This window comes from Mastomys coucha, unplaced genomic scaffold (assembly GCF_008632895.1).
Source record: "Mastomys coucha isolate ucsf_1 unplaced genomic scaffold, UCSF_Mcou_1 pScaffold7, whole genome shotgun sequence".
NCBI lineage: Eukaryota > Metazoa > Chordata > Mammalia > Rodentia > Muridae > Mastomys > Mastomys coucha.
The window spans coordinates 86798471-86823233 of record NW_022196913.1 but is presented as its reverse complement, the minus strand read 5'-3'; the positions used below and the strand labels follow the sequence as shown (position 1 = coordinate 86823233).

The 24763-nt window shown below is 30.8% G+C and overlaps 1 protein-coding gene across 6 annotated transcripts in view; it reads left to right on the top strand.

Annotated features, from left to right (window-relative positions):
• The window catches only part of Csmd3 (CUB and Sushi multiple domains 3), a 1179548-nt gene that overhangs the window by 441889 nt on the left and 712896 nt on the right, over positions 1–24763 (top strand). For 3 of the 6 annotated variants that reach the window (XM_031358936.1, XM_031358939.1, XM_031358938.1), the window contains 2 exons: positions 16702–16779; positions 23314–23401. In XM_031358936.1, the coding sequence (XP_031214796.1) occupies positions 16702–16779; positions 23314–23401 (166 nt within the window). The remainder of the gene's footprint in view (positions 1–16701; positions 16780–23313; positions 23402–24763) is intronic. The other 3 variants (XM_031358937.1, XM_031358940.1, XM_031358941.1) reach the window with 1 other exon arrangement.

The window sequence follows — 24763 nt, the reverse complement described above, 5'->3', positions numbered from 1 at the left end:
CTCCCTCCCTTCTTTCCTTCCTTCTTTCCTTTCTCCTCACTCTATCCCTTCTTTCCTTCCTTTGTCCCTTCCTTTTTACATCCTTTCTTAAATTTCCAAATGTACTTTCTTTTAGTTTGTCTAATACACCCAGATTTTCTTTTTTCTCTCCAAATAATTTTAATTATGTATTTTATTTTTGAGGATTATAATATAATAACACTATTTCCCACTTTTCTCTACTGCCCTCCTAACTGTCTCATAAGCAATTTCTTGAACTCTTTCAAATTCATGACCTCTTTTTTTGTAAATTGTTATATACATCAACACATACATTATTTATCGGTTATATGCATACATAGTATACATGCATTGTATAATATGTATATATATACACTATACATAGATTAATATATATATGTGTATATACTACACATATATACACTATATAATATATATACTTTATATTCATTCACTAGAACTATATAGTACATGCATATGTCTGTTATATATCCATATATACTTTACATATGTATTTTTACATATGCATACATTTGTGAGTATATATATATATATATATATATATATATATATGCATATATACACATATATTCCTAAATACATAAATTGAAACTGCTCAGTGTTTATAATGTTACTTATGTGCAAATTTTCAGGGATGAACTTTTAGTATTGAATTCCAAATTGGTATGATTACTTTTTCTACTCACATTGTTCTTGAACTACTTAGTTGTTTTGTGGAGGATTGAACCTCATGAGCATTTTTTTTTTGTCCAAGATAGCATGTTAATTGTTGTTCTTGCTTGAGTTCATGTTTAAGTGGTCATGTCAGTGAGACTTCATAGGTGTGGCTTCTGTAATCCCAGGAGACACAATCTCGCAAAACACTCTTTTGTCCGGGCTCTTAATGTCTTTCTAACCTTTTTTTCTATGATATCCCCTGAGCTTTGGAAGATAGAATTCATTTTGTAGAATTATTCTTTGGGACTGGGCTCTGAAGTTTGCATTTTAATTGGTTTTGGTTTCCTTTTAACTAGACAATTCTTATTTCAACTCTTGTTATCAAATTGATATCCCTATAAACATTAGGCTACCTCATCCTAATTTGCCATTGTGACATGAATAGAAAAGTCCCAAGCATAATACTTATCCTATGTATTCTTAGAATCAGTTAGGATAAGATATTGAAAGAAATAATGGTCCTTCTTACTGCATTTATTTTTCACAGTGTAGTTTTCTCCCTCAAATGTTAAAGTAATAAATAAATATTCATAATATGGCAACCAAGGAGATTCATTTAAGTGAGAGAAATTTTAAATGACTATTTCTTACTACAATATCCCATCTCTGTATTAGTTATAAAAAAGATTGTCCTTTATATTTCATCACTATTATAACTCCTTCAATAAAATAGATATAATAAATTAACATTCTTATGAAACTGTGCTATTATGTTGCTAATTATATTGTATATAAATCCCAAATTAATAAACATAAAATGCCTTATTGCAAGCTTTATACATACTTTAAAACATAAAAGAAACCTTTAATTAAACAGGAATAAGTCATAAAGTTCACCAATATCATTTGAAGAAACACAAACATGGCACAGTGCATGCTCTTTTGCTGAGTTTAATTTTCCACTAACGGCTAAACACTGGAGCGTTTCCTGGAGTGTAGGTTCTTGAAAGCCCATAAATTAATATTATTTTGTACTATGATATTTCCAATTTTCATTGATTTTTTTTGTATTCATATTGCAGTTATTTTATTTTGGGCACTTCTAATCATCAGAAGCTATTTTACATAATTTTAAATGATTGAAACAAATTGAGATACCCTAGTTAAAATAAAGTAATTAAAAATACAACAAAGCTATGCAAATTAAAATCTAATATGGCATTTTGTACTTAGTCATGTAAGGCTTAACTATGTATTTTATCTGTAAAATATTGTACCTCTCTATGTCCATTTCTATATCACTTTTTAAAATAATGAATAATCTTAAAATATGCATTTATCAAGGATCCTTATACTCCCTCTAGAGACGAATTTCCAATATTTTTCCTATGTAATTTGATGAACTTTCAGACTATGATAAGTAACAGAAAACCACTGTATATGATTAATTTAAGGATCTGAAAATGACTCCAGCTGCATATGGAGCAGAGGATGGCCTTATTGGTCATCAATAAGAGGAGAGGCTCTTGGTCCTATGAAGGCTCCATGCCCCAGTGTAGGGGAATATCAGGGCCAGGAAGCTGTAGAGGGTGAGTTGGCGAGCAGGGGGAATGAGAGGGAATAGTGGGTTTCAAGAGGGGGAACCAGAAAAGGGGATAACATTTGAAATGTAAATAAAGAAAATATCTAATAAAAAAAATTGTTAAAAATCTCCCTCTCTATAATAAATAGTACTTGTTCATTTTACATTCAAGAGAAAACTGGGTGGTTTCAGCTCCTTTGTCAAAGATTAAGTGACCATAGCCTATTTCAGTATAAATTCACTCAAATCAGCCATTTTATTAAAAACAAAAGCAGGAATTTTAACTTTTTTTTTTTTTTTTTTTTTTTTTTTTGGTTTTTCGAGACAGAGTTTCTCTGTGTAGCCCTGGCTGTCCTAGAACTCATGCTGTAGACCAGGCTGGCCTCGAACTCAGAAATCCACCTGCCTCTGCCTCCCACGTTCTAGGATTAAAGGCGTGCGCCACCACTGCCCGACTAGGAATTTTAACTTTTAACATTCTTCCCTGTAAGCTCAACAAACACAAGTAATATTCAAATAAAATGTTAAAGCACCAGGTTGTTGTTGGTTTCAAAAAAATAAATTCTTCACTCAAACAGTAAGTGTTAATTAAAGTTTCCTGTTTCTTCACTCAGACTCCTCCCACTTCCCCTCTTCTCCAGATTTACACGCACCTCATTTCCTCTTCAGAAAAGATCAGGTTTCCAAGAATGATCTGTCAAACTGGACAAAAATATATATAATAATACAGGGCAAAAGCCTTCACAGACAAGGCTACCTAATAGGAAGAAAACAATCTTAGTAGCAGACACACCCATTTTCACTGTTAGGAGTTCCACAGGAACACCAATCTAACAGCCATAACATGTGTGCACAAGATCAGGTGCAGAATCATGCAGGCACTGCGCCTGTCATTTCAGTCTATGTGGACGCAGGCCGTAGAAGACAGTTACTTCATATAAATAAGTTTATATAGAAAAAGGGCTCTCAGTTATATTATAAAAAACTTTGTTCAGATACTAACTTGACATCATTAGTATAACAGAATATCTACGGTGTCAAAAAAGTCTTTGGGGCTAAATATATGCATGTCATTAAATTATATGGTGTCCTGTAAATATATTTTAATGTTTTCAGGAAATTAAGAGCATTTTTATATATTGTTCTGTGTTTGAAGAGTGTACAACATGCTGTTCATGTTTGCTCTGGCATCATCACATAGAAAAATATACTTTACAGATTCCTTAACTATGTTCTGATGTATGCTCTGGAAATTAGTTAGACTCTTGCTGAAAATTTACCTCTTGCTAATCATGTGATGGTGTCATACGGATATCAGGTATCATCTGTGTCTTTAAGGAAAAAAAAAGTACAATGATAAAATTGAACTGAAAGAGAGCTTGTCAATTATAAAAGAAGAAATAAGCACAAATTGCCTAAGACATACAGATGGCGATAAGTGTGAATGGTCTGTTTTGTGTGATATGTCCTGTGTGATGTGTCTTAGTGTCTGTAATTAGAAGTTAAGAGAAAATTTTATGAGGAAGACTATTATAATATTTTTAAATAATAGATCAGGTTCTTTTGAATATTTCTAATTTTTAAAATGACAAAGCTTTCAAGCAGAGTTTGGCTAGATAGCTAAGAATAAAAAGCTTCTAGGGCCCTTGGTTAAAATTCCTAGAAAACTTGCTGAAAACTGATATAAAAATATTTGCCGCGCGTGCACGCGCGCGCATGTGCACACACACACACACACACACACACACACACACACACGAGTCAATCAATCAATCAACAGGTAACCTGACAAGTGCAAAATAATACATATTCAAAATTAGGTTGAGGAAGAGACATTTTGTATATTCTGAAAGTATGTTAAAATTTTTCCTTTAGTAATGCATGGTATCATTTTTATTGTAAAGCTGTATATTCCATCTGATACTATCATATATTGATTCAGAACCTATTCATCATCCTGTGTTTGTCTTTGTGATGAGATCATAAAAAATAAACAAGAATAGAGTGGTTATTGCTCTCAGGAAAAAAAAAAACGCAAGGATTTACTTTGTGCTTATCTTGTGCATAAAAATCAGCCACGTGCCCACTTTCCTAGGGCCTAATGCTAACATCTGTGCCTTAAATTCCTTAAGATATCTAATTAGAATTCTAATTCTTTTCTCTTCTCATAAGACAGATTACACTTAAGGGTAGATAAGAGCGTTTTTATTTTCTACTTTCTTCACTACTATAATCCAGTATATTTAATTAGTTATTCATTTACTTAACTCTTGTCTAGAAATCTTTCTTTGGATTTTCATCTTTCTCTTTTTCTTTCTTTCATTTTTTCTTTCTCTTGATTATTTAATCCCCTGTATAATCTCTCCCTCTTTTTCCTCCCTTCCATTATAGTCTTTCTTCTTCTCTTTTCACTTGGAATATGCAGTTTTGAAGAAAACTGAGAAGGTCCTTCTTGATTAAATTCATAAGAAAACATGAAAAGATAGTAACTAATGGCCTAATACTTACATGTGCTGGGTAGAAATCATACGTGGCCTATGTGATAAAGAACGGTCCTGATTTGGGAAATCAAAAAATGCTTTTTGGCGAGAATGGATATTCTGTGTTATGTGATAAGAACCAAGTGAAAAATTAAGACATGCTCTGAGCTCTCATGCATTTCTTAGAATTTGAGCCTCACTTGAGGGGAAAAATATGTAAGACAGTACACCTGAAGCTCAACCCATAAGCAGAGAATGATAGAAGTATATAAAGAAATAATATATTTGCCCAGAAACAATAAACAATTTAATACATTGGCAACTTAGACTGGGAGGAATTATCTGTTAAAAATGACATTAGGATGAATTTGAATGAGTTTAAATAAACAGGGTACAGGTATTTTATTAATATATACGAGTCCAATTAACAGTTAATAGTGAGCAGCCTTCTATATATTAGACTATAGTTCTCAAAATTCAGTGTGGATCAACTAACTGATGTGTACCAAACAAGAGTATGACACGATAGTATCACAGTAGAAGTCATGCTTCTAAGGTTCAGTTTCTTAAGGCAATGTGGATGGGGATATTCAGTAGCTAGATGACTATCGTGGAGACAGCAACATACACCATCGGGACTACTGCATGGACTCACTCAGAAGTCTTTTCTTCATCTAAAACATAATGGCATTGATAAAATAAAAACCTCATTCAGTACTAATGAAAATAATTCAGGTGGTCTTTGGAATAAGTTCTAACATCCTCTAAAGTCTTATGGGTAAAATCAGTTTGTAAATTGATGAATAATAAGAACAATGAAAAATCAAATTTCAGTTCATATTTCTTAACTTTTAACCCACATTATACACCTAGAACTTTTTCTTTTAAATATGTTGTTACACAAAATAACAAAAGTAAAAATACTATTTCTTATCATGTCTCAAATCTCAAGATGTCTAACTTATAATTATAATAAAATATAGTGAAAATATACAAAATATTGATTATCAAATTAATATTTTCAATAAACACCTATATCTTATATTTTAAAAATCAAATTACTTTTTCCTTCTTGACTTCCATCATAATAACTGGTGAAAGAAAATAACAAATTAAATTTAAAATCATATTAAAGCACAAATAATGACATGAAAATTTATAACAAAACATCTGGTTATATAGGACTTTTATAATATACTTCTACTTGTTAATTTTGGAAGTAAAAATATGATATTAGTATAGTAAATACCAATAATAGAGAATTGTCAATAGTGGGCTTGGGGGGGGTTCATATTTATCTTTTTATATCTTTTTTATCTCTTGACACTTTCTTATATACATTATCATGTGAAAATTGTGTTCATTTTGTTTTTTTAGTAACCTAAAAATACAAAGCGATCTGATATTTTATTTAAGTATATAATTATAGGATGTAAATCAGTCCACTTTTCTGTTTTATTATTATACTTCATCACGTTTATGATAGTATCAAAGCAATATCATTTACAATACTAAATAATTTCTTACATTTTTAAAGTTTTGGTGTTTTGCTTAGTAAATTACTTTTTGAGTGAAAGGTGAAATAATGGGAAAAATGTTAGAATTTACTTGGTAACAAGTTTATGTACATTATGAAGACATATAAATACTGTGACTGTCAATGAACCTAATGGCAATATTAGACAGTGGGCATTATTTAATTTGCAAATGTGAGTATTCATTTTAATATTTTCATGGGATGTCACCTCTCAAAGCGTGCTCTAGAGTTAGATCTATGCACATTTTATAATTTATGATGACTGGGCCTCCTGGTGTATCTTGATAGTGGCCTTTCAGGCAGCCAACATTATTGAAGTAACTCCAAGATTGTTTTATAAATGTTAATTTTTCAGAATTTTTTAACATATTGCTATAGGCACCAGTATTATTTCACTTGTTATTTGCTTGCCTTTTAATATTAACTTATAATTTATTATTTTATAAAAATTGGATAAACTAGAAAAAATAATATTTACTGAGTTGAATATAAAAAAGGTTTTCTAGGAATTATTGTATAATTTCAGTACTGAGGAGGCTGAGTCGCGAAGATTTATTGAGCTTGAGCCCTGTTTTATGTAGTCACTTTCCAGGAAACAGGGACACATAGTTATGCTTTATCTCAAAAAGCAGAACAAACAATTAAACCTCAAATAATACAAAATGAAGAACCTAATTGGAAAATAAGAATTTAAAATATTTTATGTATAAATTATTTTCTGGAATATTTACCATCATTTAATTTACCTGTGAAAGAAAAGGCTACCAGGAAAATGGTTTTTTTTTTTGGTTTTTTTTGTTTGTCTGTTTTATTTTTTTTTCTTTTTCTTGTTAAAATATACAAAATGACTAGAACTTCTACCAGTGCCTGATATTTATGCCAAAGAAAGTCCTCTGCCTTTTAAAGTACAGGAAAACAAGATTGTGTTAAAGACATTTTTATCTTCTTCAGAATTATTTCAAGGCATTTGCACCCATTTTTGCAGCAAGCTGCCATTCTTACATGTAGTTCTTAGAGCATATGGCAGTCCTGCTGTGAGCAGGATGAAGTCACACAGTCACTCTACACTTTTCTGGAGAGCAGAGAAGCGTAGTGCTACAGTACCCTTCCCTTCACAATTCTGCCATTTCATATTGGGAATCATGAGCTATTGCTTCTTAATGAAGAAGCCTGGACTTTCCAAAATATTTATTTTTTCATGAAAATAATTTATTTGGAAGAGAGATTTTAGAGGAGGAAAGTCACATCTATTGGTTTCTTTTTGTAATTAATTGATTTTCTATACATCCCAACCCCAGCTTTCCCTCCCTCCTCTCCTCCCAGTCCCTCCCTCATACCTCACCTCCCTCTATCCCCCACTTCCTGTCTCCTCCCGGGGATGTCAAACCCCTTGGCCTATCGAGTGGCAGTGGGACTGGGAAGATCTCCTACTGAGGCTAGACCAGGCAGCCCAGTTAGGGGTAAAGGACCCAAAGGCAGGCAACAGAGTCAGAGACAGCCCCTGCTCCTGTTGCTAGTGGTCCCACATGAAGACTAATCAAGCTGCACATCTGTTACACATGTAGGGCAGGCCTCGTTCCAAATTGGCATTTCTTTATAATATCAAGAGATTTTGAGAAACAGAAATTTTCAGAATTATTTGACCTAGTTCCTTAGTAAAGTTTGTACATTTTGTTGTTGAATAAGCTTACGATAATACAAGCAAGTTTTAGCAGCTTTCCTGAACTTTCCCACTAGGAAGAAATGAAGCTAAGAGAATTTTTTTTCAGAAAAGAATAGATAATTGGTACAATTTCATCTAAAAGTTGACCTTTCAATTCTTGTTATACCTTTAAAACAAATTTCCATACAATGGGGGAACCTACATGAGGTTGTGGTTTATAATAAAAGAAAAAAGCTGAAGTAATAGTTTGGTGGGTCTCAAGTTATTTGAAGATGCTAAAATAAATTATTACATAATGTAGTTTAAAAGCAGATACTGCTGATGATTTAAAATTTATTTCATCAAATAAAAAGAGAAAAAATGATTGGAAACAGGAAATAATGATAATATACAAGTTAATATTATAATAATCCAAAGTGGTGTCTGACTATACAGAATGTTGTTATCCTGTATTTAGATGACTGTTTTAGTGGTGCATTGAGGTTTTAGACTCAGTGATTGTTTCAACAATCTACTAAGAATCTTTCATTTTCACATATATAGAAAGTAAGAAATTATATATATATATATGTATTATTGATAACAATAAGACAGAAGCGTCTTCTATAGCTTTTAAAAAGAGAAAATATAGAGTAGTAGTATAAGTTTTTTTTAAGAAAAAATAGATGTGAACATATTAAGAAAAATAAAGATCAGCACTGAGCCTTTAAGATAAAACATATAACTAAACAATGTATTATACGCAAGAATATTTGGCTGAACATTATTCATATTGCTACCATGTATAAATTACATCAAAGTAGTTTGTAACGTTGACTTTTCTCCAACATTTGCTATATTACTTTTTATGAGTTTTAACCTTGTTTCAATTTCTATCACTTCAATATTACAAAACCATTTATTTTCATTTTATCTGCTCTATCCTTGTGAATTCTCTGTTTTTTGAAAATGAGGTTGCTTAAAAGAGGGCTGTGTGTACTCTATATTTTCAAAACATTTCCTAGGAAACTAGTTATCCACTGTCTTAGTTAGGGTTTCTTTTTTTAAAGTTATTTTATTTAGTTACATTTGAGCCATTGGCTCCCCTTAGTCACTGGAATCACAATTCCTCATCCCATTCCCCCTCCCCTTTGCCTCCAAGAGAATGCACCTTCCAGGCTTCCCCCTTCCATTTGGCATAAGGAAATAAGCAGCTTGAGGGGAATGGGAGAAGGAGCCACTCTAGAAGGTACCAGAGATGCAAGAGGTGAGAGACTCTCATTACTCATTGGAGGAGACCTTAACCAAAATGCCCAACATTGAGGAGAAGGAACACAGAGAGTCCACCTCCAGTAGATAGATAGGGCCTCAAGGGACAGGATTCCTAGGACACAGTCAATTCTTGACTCAGAACTGCTCCTGTCTATAAGAACTGCAGTGCTAAAAATCAAGAAGAGACTGAAGGAAGAGAGGTCCAATGACCTGGCCTACTTGAGACCCAACTCATGGTCCTGACACTATTACTGATGCTATGATGTGCCTATAGATGGGAGTTTGGCATGGCTTTCCTGAGAGGGCCTACCAGCAGCTTACTGAGACAGAGGCAGATACACCCAACCACTGGACTGAAGTCAGAGACCCTGAAGGCTGAATTAGAGGAATGACTAGTTAGGGTTTCTATTGCTGTGAAAAAATACCATGACCACTGCAACTCTGAAGAGAAAACATTCAATTGGTGCTGGTGTACAGTTTCAGACGTTTAGTTCATTTTCATCATGGCAGAACACATGTTTCCCCAGATTTCTATTCTTAGTTGTTTCTCTCACTGCCTAAGCTTGATGGTCTAGTACACAGTTTGTAGAGTAGACTGGCCTCAAACTCAGAAATCTCCCTGCCTCTGCCTTCTAAGTCCTGGAGCAAAAGCAGTCATCACCACACATGACCCTGAACATTTCTTGTATTTCACAAGTTAGAACGTTGTGTAGGATTTGGCTCTGAGTTCACTGTTCCCTATATTCCATTCAATATAATGCTTTCCTGTACTGTTTAATTCCTTGAACACTGGATTTATCCCCATTCTACTTTCCTGTGCCAAGATTCTTCTCAAATGCTACATCTTGTAACTTTTCTTGATCTTCTTCCTCCCTTTCATTATAGCTCTGCATAAGCATGTCCACTAATATCCATAAGACACAATCTATACTAGACTGTTTTGAAAACTTTTATACAAACTCAATGAATCCAAAACTCTTCAATTTAGCCTCAGTCAGATATTTTGGAAAACGGCAAAAAGGAGCACATTATTCACCAAAATATCACAAGAGCCTCTTGACCACATGCTAACATTTCTTCTCCTCTGAAAACTTTTGATCCATTCAGGCCCACACAGTTCAAATCATGCACTACTATCCTTCAGAATCCTACTTTTAAGGACTATTAAGCTAAACATGAAATATTCACTACTTTCCTAACCGAAAGTCCAAAAGTACACGTTCCTTAAACAACTACAAATGGTCTGGCCTATCAGAGAAAAATCTCAGTCCCTGATATTAACTTCTTTCTTAATTAGGGTTTCTATTTCTGTAAAGATACAGCACGACTGAGGAAACTCATAAACAAAAACATATAATTGGGGCTGGCTACAAGCTCAGAGGTTTGTTCCATTATCATCATAGCAGGAAGCATGGAGGTATGGAGACTGACATGGTATTGGAGAAGGAACTGAGTGTAAGAGACTATCTGTCAGTAGGCCTTGTCTAAGCTTCTCATGGCTCAAAGCCCACCACCTACTGACTTACTTCTTCCAAAAAGCCACACCTGCTCCAACAAGAACACACTTCCAAATAATGCCACTGAGGATCACTTTTATTCAAACAACAATATCCACCAATAGTAGGATAAAGATTAATAGTCATGAATTCCATCTAGCTTATATCCTTTGAAATATACTGGTCATCATGGCTATGTTTCCTTATGTTGTTTAGAATGGAATATATATATATATATATATATATATATATATATATATATATATATATAATAAAATATGGAATGGTTCTCATTGACCATGGTGCACTCATTCAGGTTTATTCAAAGAAAAGAACATTATAGAAATCTTAAGAGAAAGATAAAGTAAATTTAAGAAATAGTGACTATTTCTAAATATACCAATTTAAAGGTTTCTCAAATGTTTGAGTGCTGTCACCTAGAATAGATAAAAAAAAAAAAGAAATATGAGGCAGTGATTATTTTCATTCAGTGAAAGATGTGTATGCATCTTGGACAGAGGCTAAATCATGGACTGTCTTCAAGAACACGAGACCAGTTAATCAGCTTAGTAAATTCAAACCAATGTCATGCTATTTAACCTTTAATGAAATGAAAATCCCGGCCTTGCTATTCTCCCTTCCTCCATCATCCTGTTATAGTTTTCAGATGTTAAGGGAATCTGGTGGGAGAGTTCAAAATTTTAAAACAGTAAATATTCCTAGGAATTTCCTGGGGATATTATTAAGAAATGAATTTTCATTTTCACAGATATGTGGGATAACTTGAGAATCTGCTCTTTGTTTTAGGAAGTGGCACAACTAGTTTAGCAAAGTTACAGCAAGTTCAAACAAATCTTGGCAGAGATCAAGGACAAAAATACAGAGAGCCAGTAAGGGCAGGACAGCAAATAGGACACTGATGTGATTTAAAGTAGTGCTTTGATCCTTGAGTAGACATGCAAAGAACTGAATAACTTTGTATTAACTGAAACTATCAAAGCACATCTATACTTGCTTTGCTTTAAATGGAATTCATTTTTTTGTTACAAAATGTTAAAGTGAAAAACATGTATGTAACAAAAGAAGCAAGATCTCAAGTGATTAAACAATGGTTCTGATCATTATTTTAATTTTCTTTCATTCTTAAATGTATAATTCTTCACTACACTGCTGAAGATTGAACTGTTAGAATAGATTGTACAGTCTAATGCTTGCAGAGAACCTGTAATATATTTCCTATTCTTCGTTGCTTTTTCATATTTTTAGGCATCAGAGTGGACATACATACTCTTTAAATAGTGTTCTCGAAGTCATGTAATGTAATATTAGTGTACCTTGAGTAAGAAAATATTAACTAACCAATTTCATGTAGAATTCCAGTGAAATTTATTAATAGAGAACAGAAATTATAAATAATATAATCAATCAGTAAATCATTAGCATTCAAAAAGAGCTGAAAACTTACTAAAAAATATTAATATTACACTGTAAAGCACAGTTAATAGTTACTTGATTTGGAGCTCTTAGAAAATATAATTAAATTAAGAGGTTGAAACATTTCTAAAGTGTAAAATGTATCTGTAAACTCAAGCAATGATAATTTTCCATATGGTAACTTTATTATACCACCTATAAGGATACCCAAAGAGAATAAGAAATCTCACATTTTTACATAAAATCTGACATTTTACAGCACACCGTAGCTGTGAGACCTGCTATGCCAAGTGGTGAGAATACATCTGTTGTTATGTAAGCAAATGTTAGGGATTCCTGCATTTGCTCCCTTTTTAGGAAGAAAGGGTATTCACAGATAAATTTAAGCACATTTTTCCATAATTAATCATGTGAACCCTCAGCCATTTATTAAATTGAATACTGTCTCCTAAACAAAAGTAACACATTTAATTTTACTTATAGGACCTATAGACTTTAACCAATAGTCCTTATCTATATTTAGTAAAGTACAATACTTCCTTATAATGCTCAGCATTGTTTTCAGTTCTGAAAATGAAAATCTTCTACACATTAGTTATTGGGAAGTAGATAAAGTTTAGACTTCCAATCTCATTTTATAATGGAGTGTTTAGCTTTGGGTTTTTAAAGACCTTCCATGATGTAGCTCAAATCATGCTGAGTAGCTGTTCTTACATGATGAGCACATTTCCACACATTCTTAACGGACTGACTTCTTTTTTTTTAATGGTTTGTGAAGGTTTCTAACTTGGCGTAATAGTGAAATTTGTACTACGAATCTGAAAGAAATAGGTGATGAATTATATATAAATATTTTTAGTTTAAAGGTATAATTCAAAATTATTAAGATTATGATATATCATAATAGAATTTACTTGGGAATTAAAAATTAAAAATTTCTGGCTATACCAGAAATTAACATTCCATATACAAGCCCTTGCATAGTAGAAAAGATGAGATTTTAAAATCTAAGAAACACACTGGCATATCTGGACTATCATACAACTATAGTAGTTTTCAGCAAAGCACATAAGATTTTTAAATATGTATGAAATAAATGTCTTATAAAATTTAGTTGTTTGCATAATTTCACATTTGAAAACATCTTGAATTTTGTGTCTTTCTAACATGTATGACACAACAAATTTAGTTGTTTCTGAACATATTTCATTGTATGATCTTCACATTTTATTTCAATGATGCCCATTATTACTTCTGTGTATACAAATTCTATTTAATTTATTTTTATTTTTTAGCACGTTTGACATGATCCGTGCATTCCTCTTTAAGATATTGATGAATTTTTCTTAGGCTTCTCTTACATATTCTAGAAGCTCTTCAATTACTGCTTACTCCATGATAAGATATGTGTTATATGTATATTATATATAGTATATATAATATAATATGTATATTTAATATATATTAAAGAAAAATGTATGAAGAAAATATCATTACTTAAAATTTTATATTATTTTTACATTATTACTCTCATACTAACCTGTGAATGATAGGGGAAATGGTGAGATGATGTTCCTTGTACCCTGATAACATCACTTAAGCTCTTTTTCTAAGACATATATTGACAACACAATCACTTAGGGGTCCCTATGTGGAATATGTTCCCAAAACGTCCTTGATTCAGTCAATAGTAGATCTAGAGAAACAAATTAAACATTAATATTTATAGACCTGAATTCAGGGAGTCACTGCAAGTTACCAAATCGTGTTCTCTTATTGCAGCTGAATGTTTTAAATTCTCCAGAGAAATTTTAATCCCTAGGATGGATTTAATCCCTTTGAGGATTCTGATTACATTAGATTTGCCATATTACTTTGGTCTGAATTCTGTTTTCAAACAGTTAATACTAGGCAGATGGATTTCTTAAGGCAGAATGGAAACATTAAGCAATGAATTGCACATTTTCAATATTTGAATGCAGGTTTCTAATTCCCAGTTCAGTGAGAGAAGTACCACACATATTAACAAAACACTACCCTTTAACAGAACAAAATTTTTCAAATTTCAATTTTGTATCTTTTTTTCTAAGGACGGCAATTATTTAAAGATATTTAGGTAAAGAGTTGTTTAATATACAAAGAAAAGTCACAAATTTTGTGTGATAAGAATACAATAACTTTAAAAATAATTCTCGTAGGAAGTTGCAGAATACATGTTTGCTTTCACCATAATATGTGGGATGTCAGCAGCTGTTGTTTGTGTATTTAGACCTGCACACTTTACATTGTGCAAAGGGTTTTAATTGAAAACTACATGCATACAATGTGTTTTGTTCAAAACCAAACCCATAATTATTCCTCTTTCAATTCTACCCCTAATTTACTTCCAACATTTTCTCTCAAAACTTATGACTTTATTTAATATCTTAGAAATTAATACACTACAAATTTTAAGATATTCCATATCCTCAAAGTCAAACATCTAAGTTATGAATGTTTCAATTACTAAAAATGAATAAAGTGGTCTTTCTAATATAGTTCATTTATTGAATAAAAGATAAAGCTAAGCTTAAACTTAATTTAAAATGAGAACTTGCAAATATGTAAGTATATACCATATCTCAAGGCACAACATGAAAATATACTTATTATTCATGTAAACTTAAGTGATAAAATAAAAATTCACCAAAAAAAATCAGTAAAATGCACATTGTTTATATGTAATAGGCTTCCTTTGAAAAAGAATAAGTAAGTGATATTTTATGAACAGAGATAGAATTTATACTGTATCCCTGTGACTAATCAAGTGCTTGTAACAATAAATACTATAAAACTGGAGATTTGGAATAAATAATTTTCTTATTATATCAGCATTTAACATCATTAAAATTGTAGTGATTTCTGATAATCTTGATTATATTGTATAATTTTCTTTTATAATCCTCTAAATATCTAAAGTTAAATTATTTTCAATAAACATATTTATTTCACCAATACCAAAGGTTTGCATTTCTCCATTTGAAAGTCTTTATGTTGTAAATTGCAGTGCTTTACCAAGTATACATGTCAAAAATATAGGTTTGTTTATTAAATAGGTGCCTTTGTTATAATGTAGTGGATAGTTCAGGCAATTCAAATGAGGTATTTAAAGCTGGGAGATGTCTTTTGAGTTTATAATATTTGATTTCTGTGATAGAAAGACCTCTTAAACCTTAAGTTCTCATATTTACAAGACACGGACATTTTTACCAGTAATGACACTGCCAACATTGTCACAAATATCACCCCTGTCTTCCCGGTCCTGCTTATCATGCATACTCTGTTTTGAATGGCAATGATGTTCTAACATAGACAACAAGGGCATATAGTATCTATTTTGCACATATACATTCTTACCTACACACACACACACACACACACACACACACACACACACACACACATACACCTTAACAACATAATGCTTTTTTTCTTAGAAATCCATACCAAATGCACTTTATTAAATAATATGTAAAACAAAACTTTTATGGATTGTGAGACAGCTAGTTAACAGAAGTCCTAACTGCTAAAACTGAAGACTTTAGCTGGATCCCTACAGCCTTTGTAACAAACACAAAGAAATGAACAAAACAAGTCCTAAAAGTTGTCAGCTGACCTCCACACAGATGCTGCAGCATATGCACACACACACACACACACATAAACACACACACACACATATACACACACATAAAGAGCATGAGCAAGCATATACATACATAAAATCCAAAAAAATAAATGTAAAAAAATAAGAGATAAAACTTTCTTTTCATGCAAATAACTGCCAATTATTTTTAGCACATTTCTAGATTATAAAACACTTCCTTCAGCCTACCAATTTAATTCACATATATTTGTATTTATATACAGCTATTTTTGTATGGATAATAGAATAGCATCACAATGAGAAAATTGGAACCCTCATGATCAGCATTGGCAGAAAATCTTCAAGTTACCAAATAATGAAAAGATATTACTCACTTGTAATTGATTTTTCTACATTTGGAGCAATTTATTCTGGCATCAGTCATATTACAAAGATCAAAGATAATATCTGAAAATTATTGGCATAAATACTACAATGTAATTATCCAATTATATTATTTCCCTAATATGCCAAAGTTCTTGGTTAATTCAATTAAAAAATTAAAGATTATGATACTATTTCCATTTTTCTAAGGCCCCGACTAACATTCATTTTCAAGTATAATTTGTCCAACAAAATTTAATAAAACCAAGTGGTTAATGATGGACAGTCAAGGTTATGTATTTACTCTAAAAGTTAGATAGTTCTAAAGAAATTCATACATGTGTATCACTTATTCCCTATATAATATTTGAAATTCTAAAATGTTTAGTATTTTATTGCTAGGTGATTTTTAGTACCTTTTTAATTTATTTTCCTGTGAGTACCATCAATCAAACTTAAGAGAGTAGTTTCTTTAACTTGCATAATTCCATGCTAACCAAATTTGTTAACTTGAATTTCATTTTCAAAACTGTATTTCCTGATACATGTTTTTGTTTGTTTTCTTAACTAGTGAAAAAGGCCATAGATTTTAAATCTAGAGGATTTAAGTTGTTTCCAGGGAAAGACAACAGCAACAAGTTTTCTCTCTGTGAGTGCCCTCCTTTTTGTTACTTTCTCTAGTGCAAGAGTGAAGTCTGTTGTGTCTGTGGTGTCTGTGTTTGATCTAAGTGTCTGTGCATTTAACAAATAACTGCATTAATATTTATATAACATGCATGATAATTATTAAATATTTTTTGAATTTAAGTGTATATTAGTTTAATGGTAATTCACCAAACTCATAATTTATTTTTGCTAAAATTTATTGCTATGTGAAAAACACTTTGATCTCATGTGGTGATAATAATACAAATTTTTATATTTGGTGCATGAGGACAAAATGCAGATGCTTCTTAATGTTGTAGGTTTCTTTTAGCAACACTTATCTGAATATGGCTCAATTATCACAGACAAATCTTAGAAAACATTCTAACATTTTTTTAAAAGGGCTTATTAACTTGGGATAATTTATTCAAATAAAAAAGCACATAATATTTTCTAAATAAATCTTATTATAATTATTTCTGAATTTGAAACTATTATTAAAAGTCTAAAATAAATATTTTCGTCACACAACTGGGCTTTATCTTCTAGTGCTCTCTATTTATTTCAAAAAAGTCACAGATGAAAAGTCTATGCTATCATAAATATAGAAGGATTAATTTTCAAGAGTTGTACATTTATATCACAAAATGGAATAGCAATTGGTTAAAATTGCAAACCTCATTATTAAATATATAAACTTGAGAAAAATATTTTATACAAGTATCTGAATTCAAAAAGACAATGAAAAACTGATAATATGTACTTCTAAAATATATAATATTGTTACTTATTCTTGAAAGAAGCACACTCTAGTTAAATTGCGTTCAAATCCAAAATATAATTAAATAACTTTGTAACTAATAATTTATCAAAACTCATTGATTACTATTTTACAAATAGTTTACCTATATTTATATATATTACATATGTAAGTAATAAATTGTCACATCAATTATTATCTCACCTATAGGAAACTACTCTGTATCCTTTATGGTATCAATATATGTTATTAGAAAAATTATAAGGTTATTTTTGCATTTCATTTCTATATTTAAAATTACAAAACTGAAGTCCTCTGACTTTGGAAGATGCATTATAAATACTTTCAAAATACTTAGCTTTCCGCTATGGTTCCTATATATATTTTGGGTTAAAGAATACTTTATATACTATTAGCCAATATTTCAAAACTATGATAGAATATATTTTATACAAACCTGTATATAATACTTTGGAAGAGCACTAAAACATCCCATAAACAAAAAATGCATGAGTACAATGGGTTGCAAACATATCATTAAGTTTAATAATCCCAGAATATCAGATCTTATCATAGCTATAAGACAAGAAAAAATCATGCTTTCAAAACTAAATAGGAGATGTGCTACTATTTTTCTCCAAAACTTTGGCTCTTTGTGTGTTTAACTTGGAAATTTAAGTAAAATAACAAACCTCATACTTGCTCATTATTTTCTCATTTTGTCATAAAAATGTCACTTCACACACTCCATACTTTAAGCTTCTGATTGTACTGGATAATTGAGTTTATGTGCATATTTACCTGATCTATGAAATTGTTTATTTTAGATGGTATAACATGTTAGTCTAATAAATATTTTATTATTTTTATGGTACATACATACAACTCTAAAGAGAATTTCAATGTTTCTTTTACATGAAAAGATACATGTCAATCATATAGTTCTAAAATAATTAATCATAATGCTAATATAAAAAATGTGAATAATTTTGATCATAAATTTAAAACGAGGTTCTAATTCACATAGCCCATTTAAAATACTCTATTTGAATAGGGATAATCCTTAAATAGAAAAGAACAAGTTCCATGTTCCATTTCTTATGGATGCAAAATAGTAGCCCAATATTACTCAAATTTTATTTAATACAACATATTTATCCAGCATGGACCAGTTTGTTTCAAAATGTCTTATCTCATTTTTAACAAAGCATATCATTTTGATTTTAATCATACTCTCCCGTTTCAAATAAGGATTTAAGTCCTCACCATTTCTTATTACGTGTTTAATACAATTCAAAATATTAATGCAATTATACTATTATTACATATCCATATTTTATTAAAAATAAAAGTTGAAATTCTATTTCTTGTGACTAAAAAGAGTTAGTTCTACTGAACATAAATGTGGCTGGAACTAAGGCCTGTGGTGGCACATGCCTTTAATCCAGCAAGTGGGAGGCAGGGATAAGCGGATTTCCGAGTTCCAGGCCAACCTGGTCTACAGAGTGAAGAGTGAGTTCCAGGCCACCAAGGCTATACAGAGAAACCCTGTCTCAAAAACAAACAAAAACAAACCAAAAAAATTAGGAAAAAAAGAAAGAAGGAAGGAAAGAACAAGGGAAAAAAAGAAAGAAAGAAAGAAAGAAAAAGAAAGAAAGTGTGGCTGGAATAAGAATGATGATTGTCAAGACCTGCCTTCCTGGCCTATTTACCTTGCACAAATGAGCTGAGTGTTCCTGAAACTCCAGCATTCTTTGTGTCAGAGTCTAAAATCTAATTTCAAGGCTTATCTTCCTTTAATGTTTTAAGTTAAAGAATTGCCCAATCCTTCCTTTTCATTAAAGGAAGTTTGTCAGTCATAAGCACAAAACATATAGATTTTCTTTTAAAGCGTGAAATACTGTATACCATATTATAAAAATATTTTAAAAATTGTTATAAATTTAAACTACTCGACTTGGTGTCTTACTTCTTTAGTAGGGCTCTCTTATAACATGGAATTATAAAGAAACTTTGAGCATTCCAAGTGATCATTAACCATGTACTCCACAGTCCTCTACTATGCTCTACTAGAATAATGTAATGAAAGGATGAAAAAAATCTAGTCACTAATTTTCCCAAGAAATTAAATGAAATAGGAACCAATTATTTACAGGATATTAAGTAAATTTGTACAAAATAACACAACACTGTTGATAGTTTTCATTTAATATTAGAATAATATCCAAAGGTGCATATAAAGTTTGAGCAAATCAAACAAAAAAATTTAAATAATAATAAGGTAATCAAGTGGAAGGGCTCACATGGAGGTTCATTTAAATCAGAATCAACTCATTTATATTTTTATACATGAAACCTGTTTCAATAACAAAATCTCTTTGATCTATGAGGACTTTTAAATTAGAATGTATACAGTAATTAATGTATGAATTTCTGAGGTATATTTTGAACTCATATATAAGAAAAAATACTTTTTTGAAAATAAATAATTCAGTTTTAAGATCATTCTACTGTTGTTTGTCCAAAAACATGATTCTCAATGCTTTAACAATCTTAATGAAGAAAATATACTTAAAGGGCTGAACGCAAAAGGCTCTCCTACCAGTTATGCCCTCCTTAAGAGTCAACATCCTACTTTTAAAAATGTTCATATGCATCCAGGATGCAAGATACTATGGAGATTACATGCAACATGGGAGAGTGACCAATCCTGTTAAATGCATTAAGCATTGAAAGCAGCTGATGGAATGAATACTTAATACATTTGAATGTCTTGTTACATACTCTAATTTTTGTTTACTAGCAAAAATGGAATAGGATATGAAGGTATACCTGCAAAATAATATCAATTAAAATTCCATGAACTGAAATCAATTAGTCAAGAACATCAAAAATATAGCATGTCCTTATTTTGAGATAAAATGTGAGATACTCTGGATTTTAGAAAATAATACATATGTAATATCTGTGTCATTCAAAGTTTTCTAGACACTGGCATTAATTAGTTATATAGCACTGAACACATTTTTTAATCTATTGACGTTTCAGTCTGCTCACCTGCAGGCGTTTTATCATAACAATAGTTAACTTGAAGATTATCTGGAGGATCAAAGTAATTGTAAAAAGTGTCTAGAATGATTCCTGACACATAGCAAATTGTAAATAAATATTTGGATATTTATGTAAAGTATTACACAGTATTACATTTAAGGCAATAATAATGGGAGAGTTAAAAACATGAAAATTTAATTTTATATCTTATGTGTACTAATAAGACACTCATGGATTATAACTTGCTACATATTATACTATAGTTTATGATATGTACTGCATTATATAACAAGATAGTTAAACCATGGACATATCATCCTTTAATCTACACAGTTTAAAAAGTGACAATTTAGTAGCTCTCTATAGACAAGCCTTTCAAGAATCAGAAATATACCACTACCATGAAAATCCTCATTCCATGAGAACAATGTATAAGGACATGTTGACACACTACTAGAGTATATATATTAAAAATACTGACTTCTCTTAGCTTTTGTCAATATGTGAAAATAACTAAATGTTAAGCTTTTATAAATGATATAAAAAGTGCAAAGTATAAAAAGAAAAAAAATTACTATTTTTAGCTGGCAAATATTTTAAAATTATATAAATATTATCAATATAAATGTTCAAAGTTTTGTGAAAAGTAGGTTTAGAGTAACAGGATAAGAATGAGCAATCATGTTTTCAAAGAAGAGGAACCAAAACTATGTATTAAACTATTATGTTTTAAGACCTAAAAATGTGTTGTATGAGACATAAAGAAAATTCATACACATCCATGAAGGTATCATATATAGAGAGAAAGGAGGTATATTTAAGCAAAGCATATATATATATATATATATATACATATATATATATATATATATTAGTGACTAATAAGAGATAAAATTGACTTAGTATATGATCTAAAGTCTTTAGAGGTATTAATGTAATACAAATTAAAAGAAAGTACATTTTAAAAATTTAGCAATCATTTCATTCACAGAGTAGGTTGACAGTAGACCACATTATTACCATGGAAATTATAAGGATTGTAAGTTTGCATCTGAGCAGCAATAAAATGACAATGCAAGCTTTGGAAACTGATTTATAGAAAATCTGGTACAGATAACAGTTTCATACAAAGAAGCTATAAGAATAGCAGTAATGTTTCAAACAATGAAATAAAATGAGATTAGCTCCGTGTCAATAACAGAATTAACCTACTATAGTGGAATTAGCCAAACCAAGACTGTGATCCAGAAAATCCTCAAAAAGGTTAAGAGGAATTAAATAGCAATTTGAGAAAACAATTATATTTAAAAAGCCATGTGCAATGAACCCATGAGCACATAATAGAGCTGGCAAGAACTAATTTGTTGTAATATTTATGGAAGTATTTTTTGAATGATCAGAGGAACTATGCCATTTTGCATATCTATTTGAGGAAATGATGACATTACAATAGACACAACTGTGAAAGAATACATGAAAGAAGGCAAAGCTCTCTGCCTTTCCATTGAATTACTTTTAAAATAAGCATGGATTTGAATCATAAAAATTAAGCCAAATTCCAACAACTGTCAGCTTTGATTTTACATTAGAATCACTTCAATAGTTCTTTTTATGTGTCAATATAGCCTGACAAATGGTGTTGCCTAGGTACATTCTAACGCAATGCCCAGGTAGAGCAAGAACTGGGCATCATTGCTTTCCACAAAAGAATCTCCAGATGATCCCACTCTTCAGTGCACTGCAAGCACTGCTATAAGCTACACTCTTTTTTCCCTCTGGACCTGTTCTTTTCTTTAAAGGAGCACACGAATTTGCAAGGATATAAACAATAGAACAAACCCACAATTTCACTCTAAGGTTGATGTAGTAAAATATCACTCAGATATTCTAGAAATGATAATCAGAATATAAGGTCTAAATGTTATACAATACCAATGAGGGCAACCAGAGTTGTATAATTAGACCTTGTTTCAATATTAATAGTGAAAAAAACATGCATTTATATGTACATATCTATACAAGCATACATAAATAAACTTATAATAAAATACATTTTAATTTCCCAATGTGATCACATTTGCTCTACTGAAAAAAGAAGTTAACAATTTATCATGAATGGAATTATCCTTAAAAACTGTGAATATATGCAAAGTAGCTTAATCTAAGAGTTATAGAAATTGTAAGAGAATAAAGTTAACTTTGTTTTCTTGAATCATCAAGATTCAGTGAAATACTGTAATTTACATATTTTTTATTTTGCTGTTGGCAAAATAAGATGCTTCCTTTTACAAAAGTGTTAAAATAAACTTTTTTCATATTGTATTTTATTAAATTTTAAAAATAACTAGGATTCAGGCAACATAGTCATAACAGGTGATGACCACTCTGAGGATGATAATTAATGAAAAAAAACAAAACAAAACACTGATAACTTGGGCCATTTAAAATGTAAATTTAATTACAACTAAAGTATCCATTTTGGGTAGGTTATATCCAGAATAGTATATATCATTATTACAATCTTCAGAATTTATCTTCTCATGTGCCCTTAAGCAAAAACATTATTTTCACTTTATTATTGTTTTCTGAAATTATATTTTAATTTTATGTGCTCAAATAATGTATAATAGTATATTTCTGTAGATTTCAATATTTTTATCATTGCATTTTTAACCAAACATTCTCTATTTGTTCAATTATTTTGTTGTTTTTTTTCTCCTGTTACAGTAAATGAAGGAGGTATTAAAACAGCTTCCAACTTATGTCCGGATCCTGGAGAACCAGAAAATGGGAAGAGAATTGGATCAGATTTTAGGTAATATTTTAAATTATTTTATTATATATTGTGCCATTTCTTTCAATTTGAAGATCAAACATAACTGATAATATAGGAATGTGGATTTAGTGAAATCAAACTATGTAAGCCATATTCTACAGGTATGTCACTATGCCTTATGTTTTTCTCTGTGTAGTTTCATGTTGGCTATGAGCTAGATGTATATTGCCTTTTTGTGTGTTTAAGGTATGTGCCTTTTATCTTTGATCTTTCCAAGACTTTTATAATGCAGGGGTGTTGGATTTTTGCCACAGCTTTTTTTTCAGCAAATAATAACTTGATCATGGATTTTTTTTGTTTTTTGATTTATATTGCATTGTTGTTTTGTTCATTTATATAAGAGATTACATTGATGGGCTTTCATATGTTGAATGATCCCAGTACATCCGTGATGTAGCCTATTAGTTCATGGTGGATGATGTTTTTGATGTGTTCTTGGATTTGGTTTGCAAATATTATATTGAATATTTTTATATCAATGTTCATAAGGAAAATTGGTCTGAAATTCTCATTCTTTGCTGAGTCTTTGTGTGGTTAATGTATCAGGGCGACTATAGCCTCATAAAATGAACTTGGCTTTGTAACTTATGTTTCTATTTTGTGGATTAATTTGAAGATATTGATTTTAGCTCTTCTTTGAATGTCTGCACTAAAATCATCTGGCTCTGGACATTTTTGGTTGGGAGACATTTAGTGATTGCCTCTATTTCCTTATGAGTTAGAAGCCTATTTAGATTGTTCTCTTGATCTTTATTTAACATTGATAGTGGTATCGAACCAGAAAAGAGATATGGTATTTAAACTTTATTAATGTCTCTTTTACAAATGTGGGTGCCTCACAAACACTCAATTAAGAACAGGAAAAAGTTCAAGATAAAAATCTCAAAAATTCTTGATATAGTAGAACGTTAACTCTAATAAAATAAATCACTTCGCTGCAAACACTTACATGTCTAGAAGTTTGGAGCAAGCCTCTGTAAGATTAAGGTAGTTGTAGTAGCCAATCAAGTGCAGCATGAACATATAATAAAAAACTATCTTTAAAATCAAATGAATATTTCATTTTCAATAAGGAATCCTAACTTTTAGCTATTTCACTGTTAAAAGAAATGCTTTAATTTGCCCTTTATACATGCCCCCTTTATTTCTTATAAAGCCTAGCAAATATTTGACAACATAGCTCCACATTATGCTGGGAAATCTGAAGCTCCATTTGTATTGATAAAAACTGGTAGGCATTAAATTGTAACTCAAGATGTTCTGAGTTAAAAGTTCATTGTTGCAGGGCAGTGGTGGTGCATGCCTGTAATCCCAGCACTTGGGAGGCAGAGGCAGGCAGAT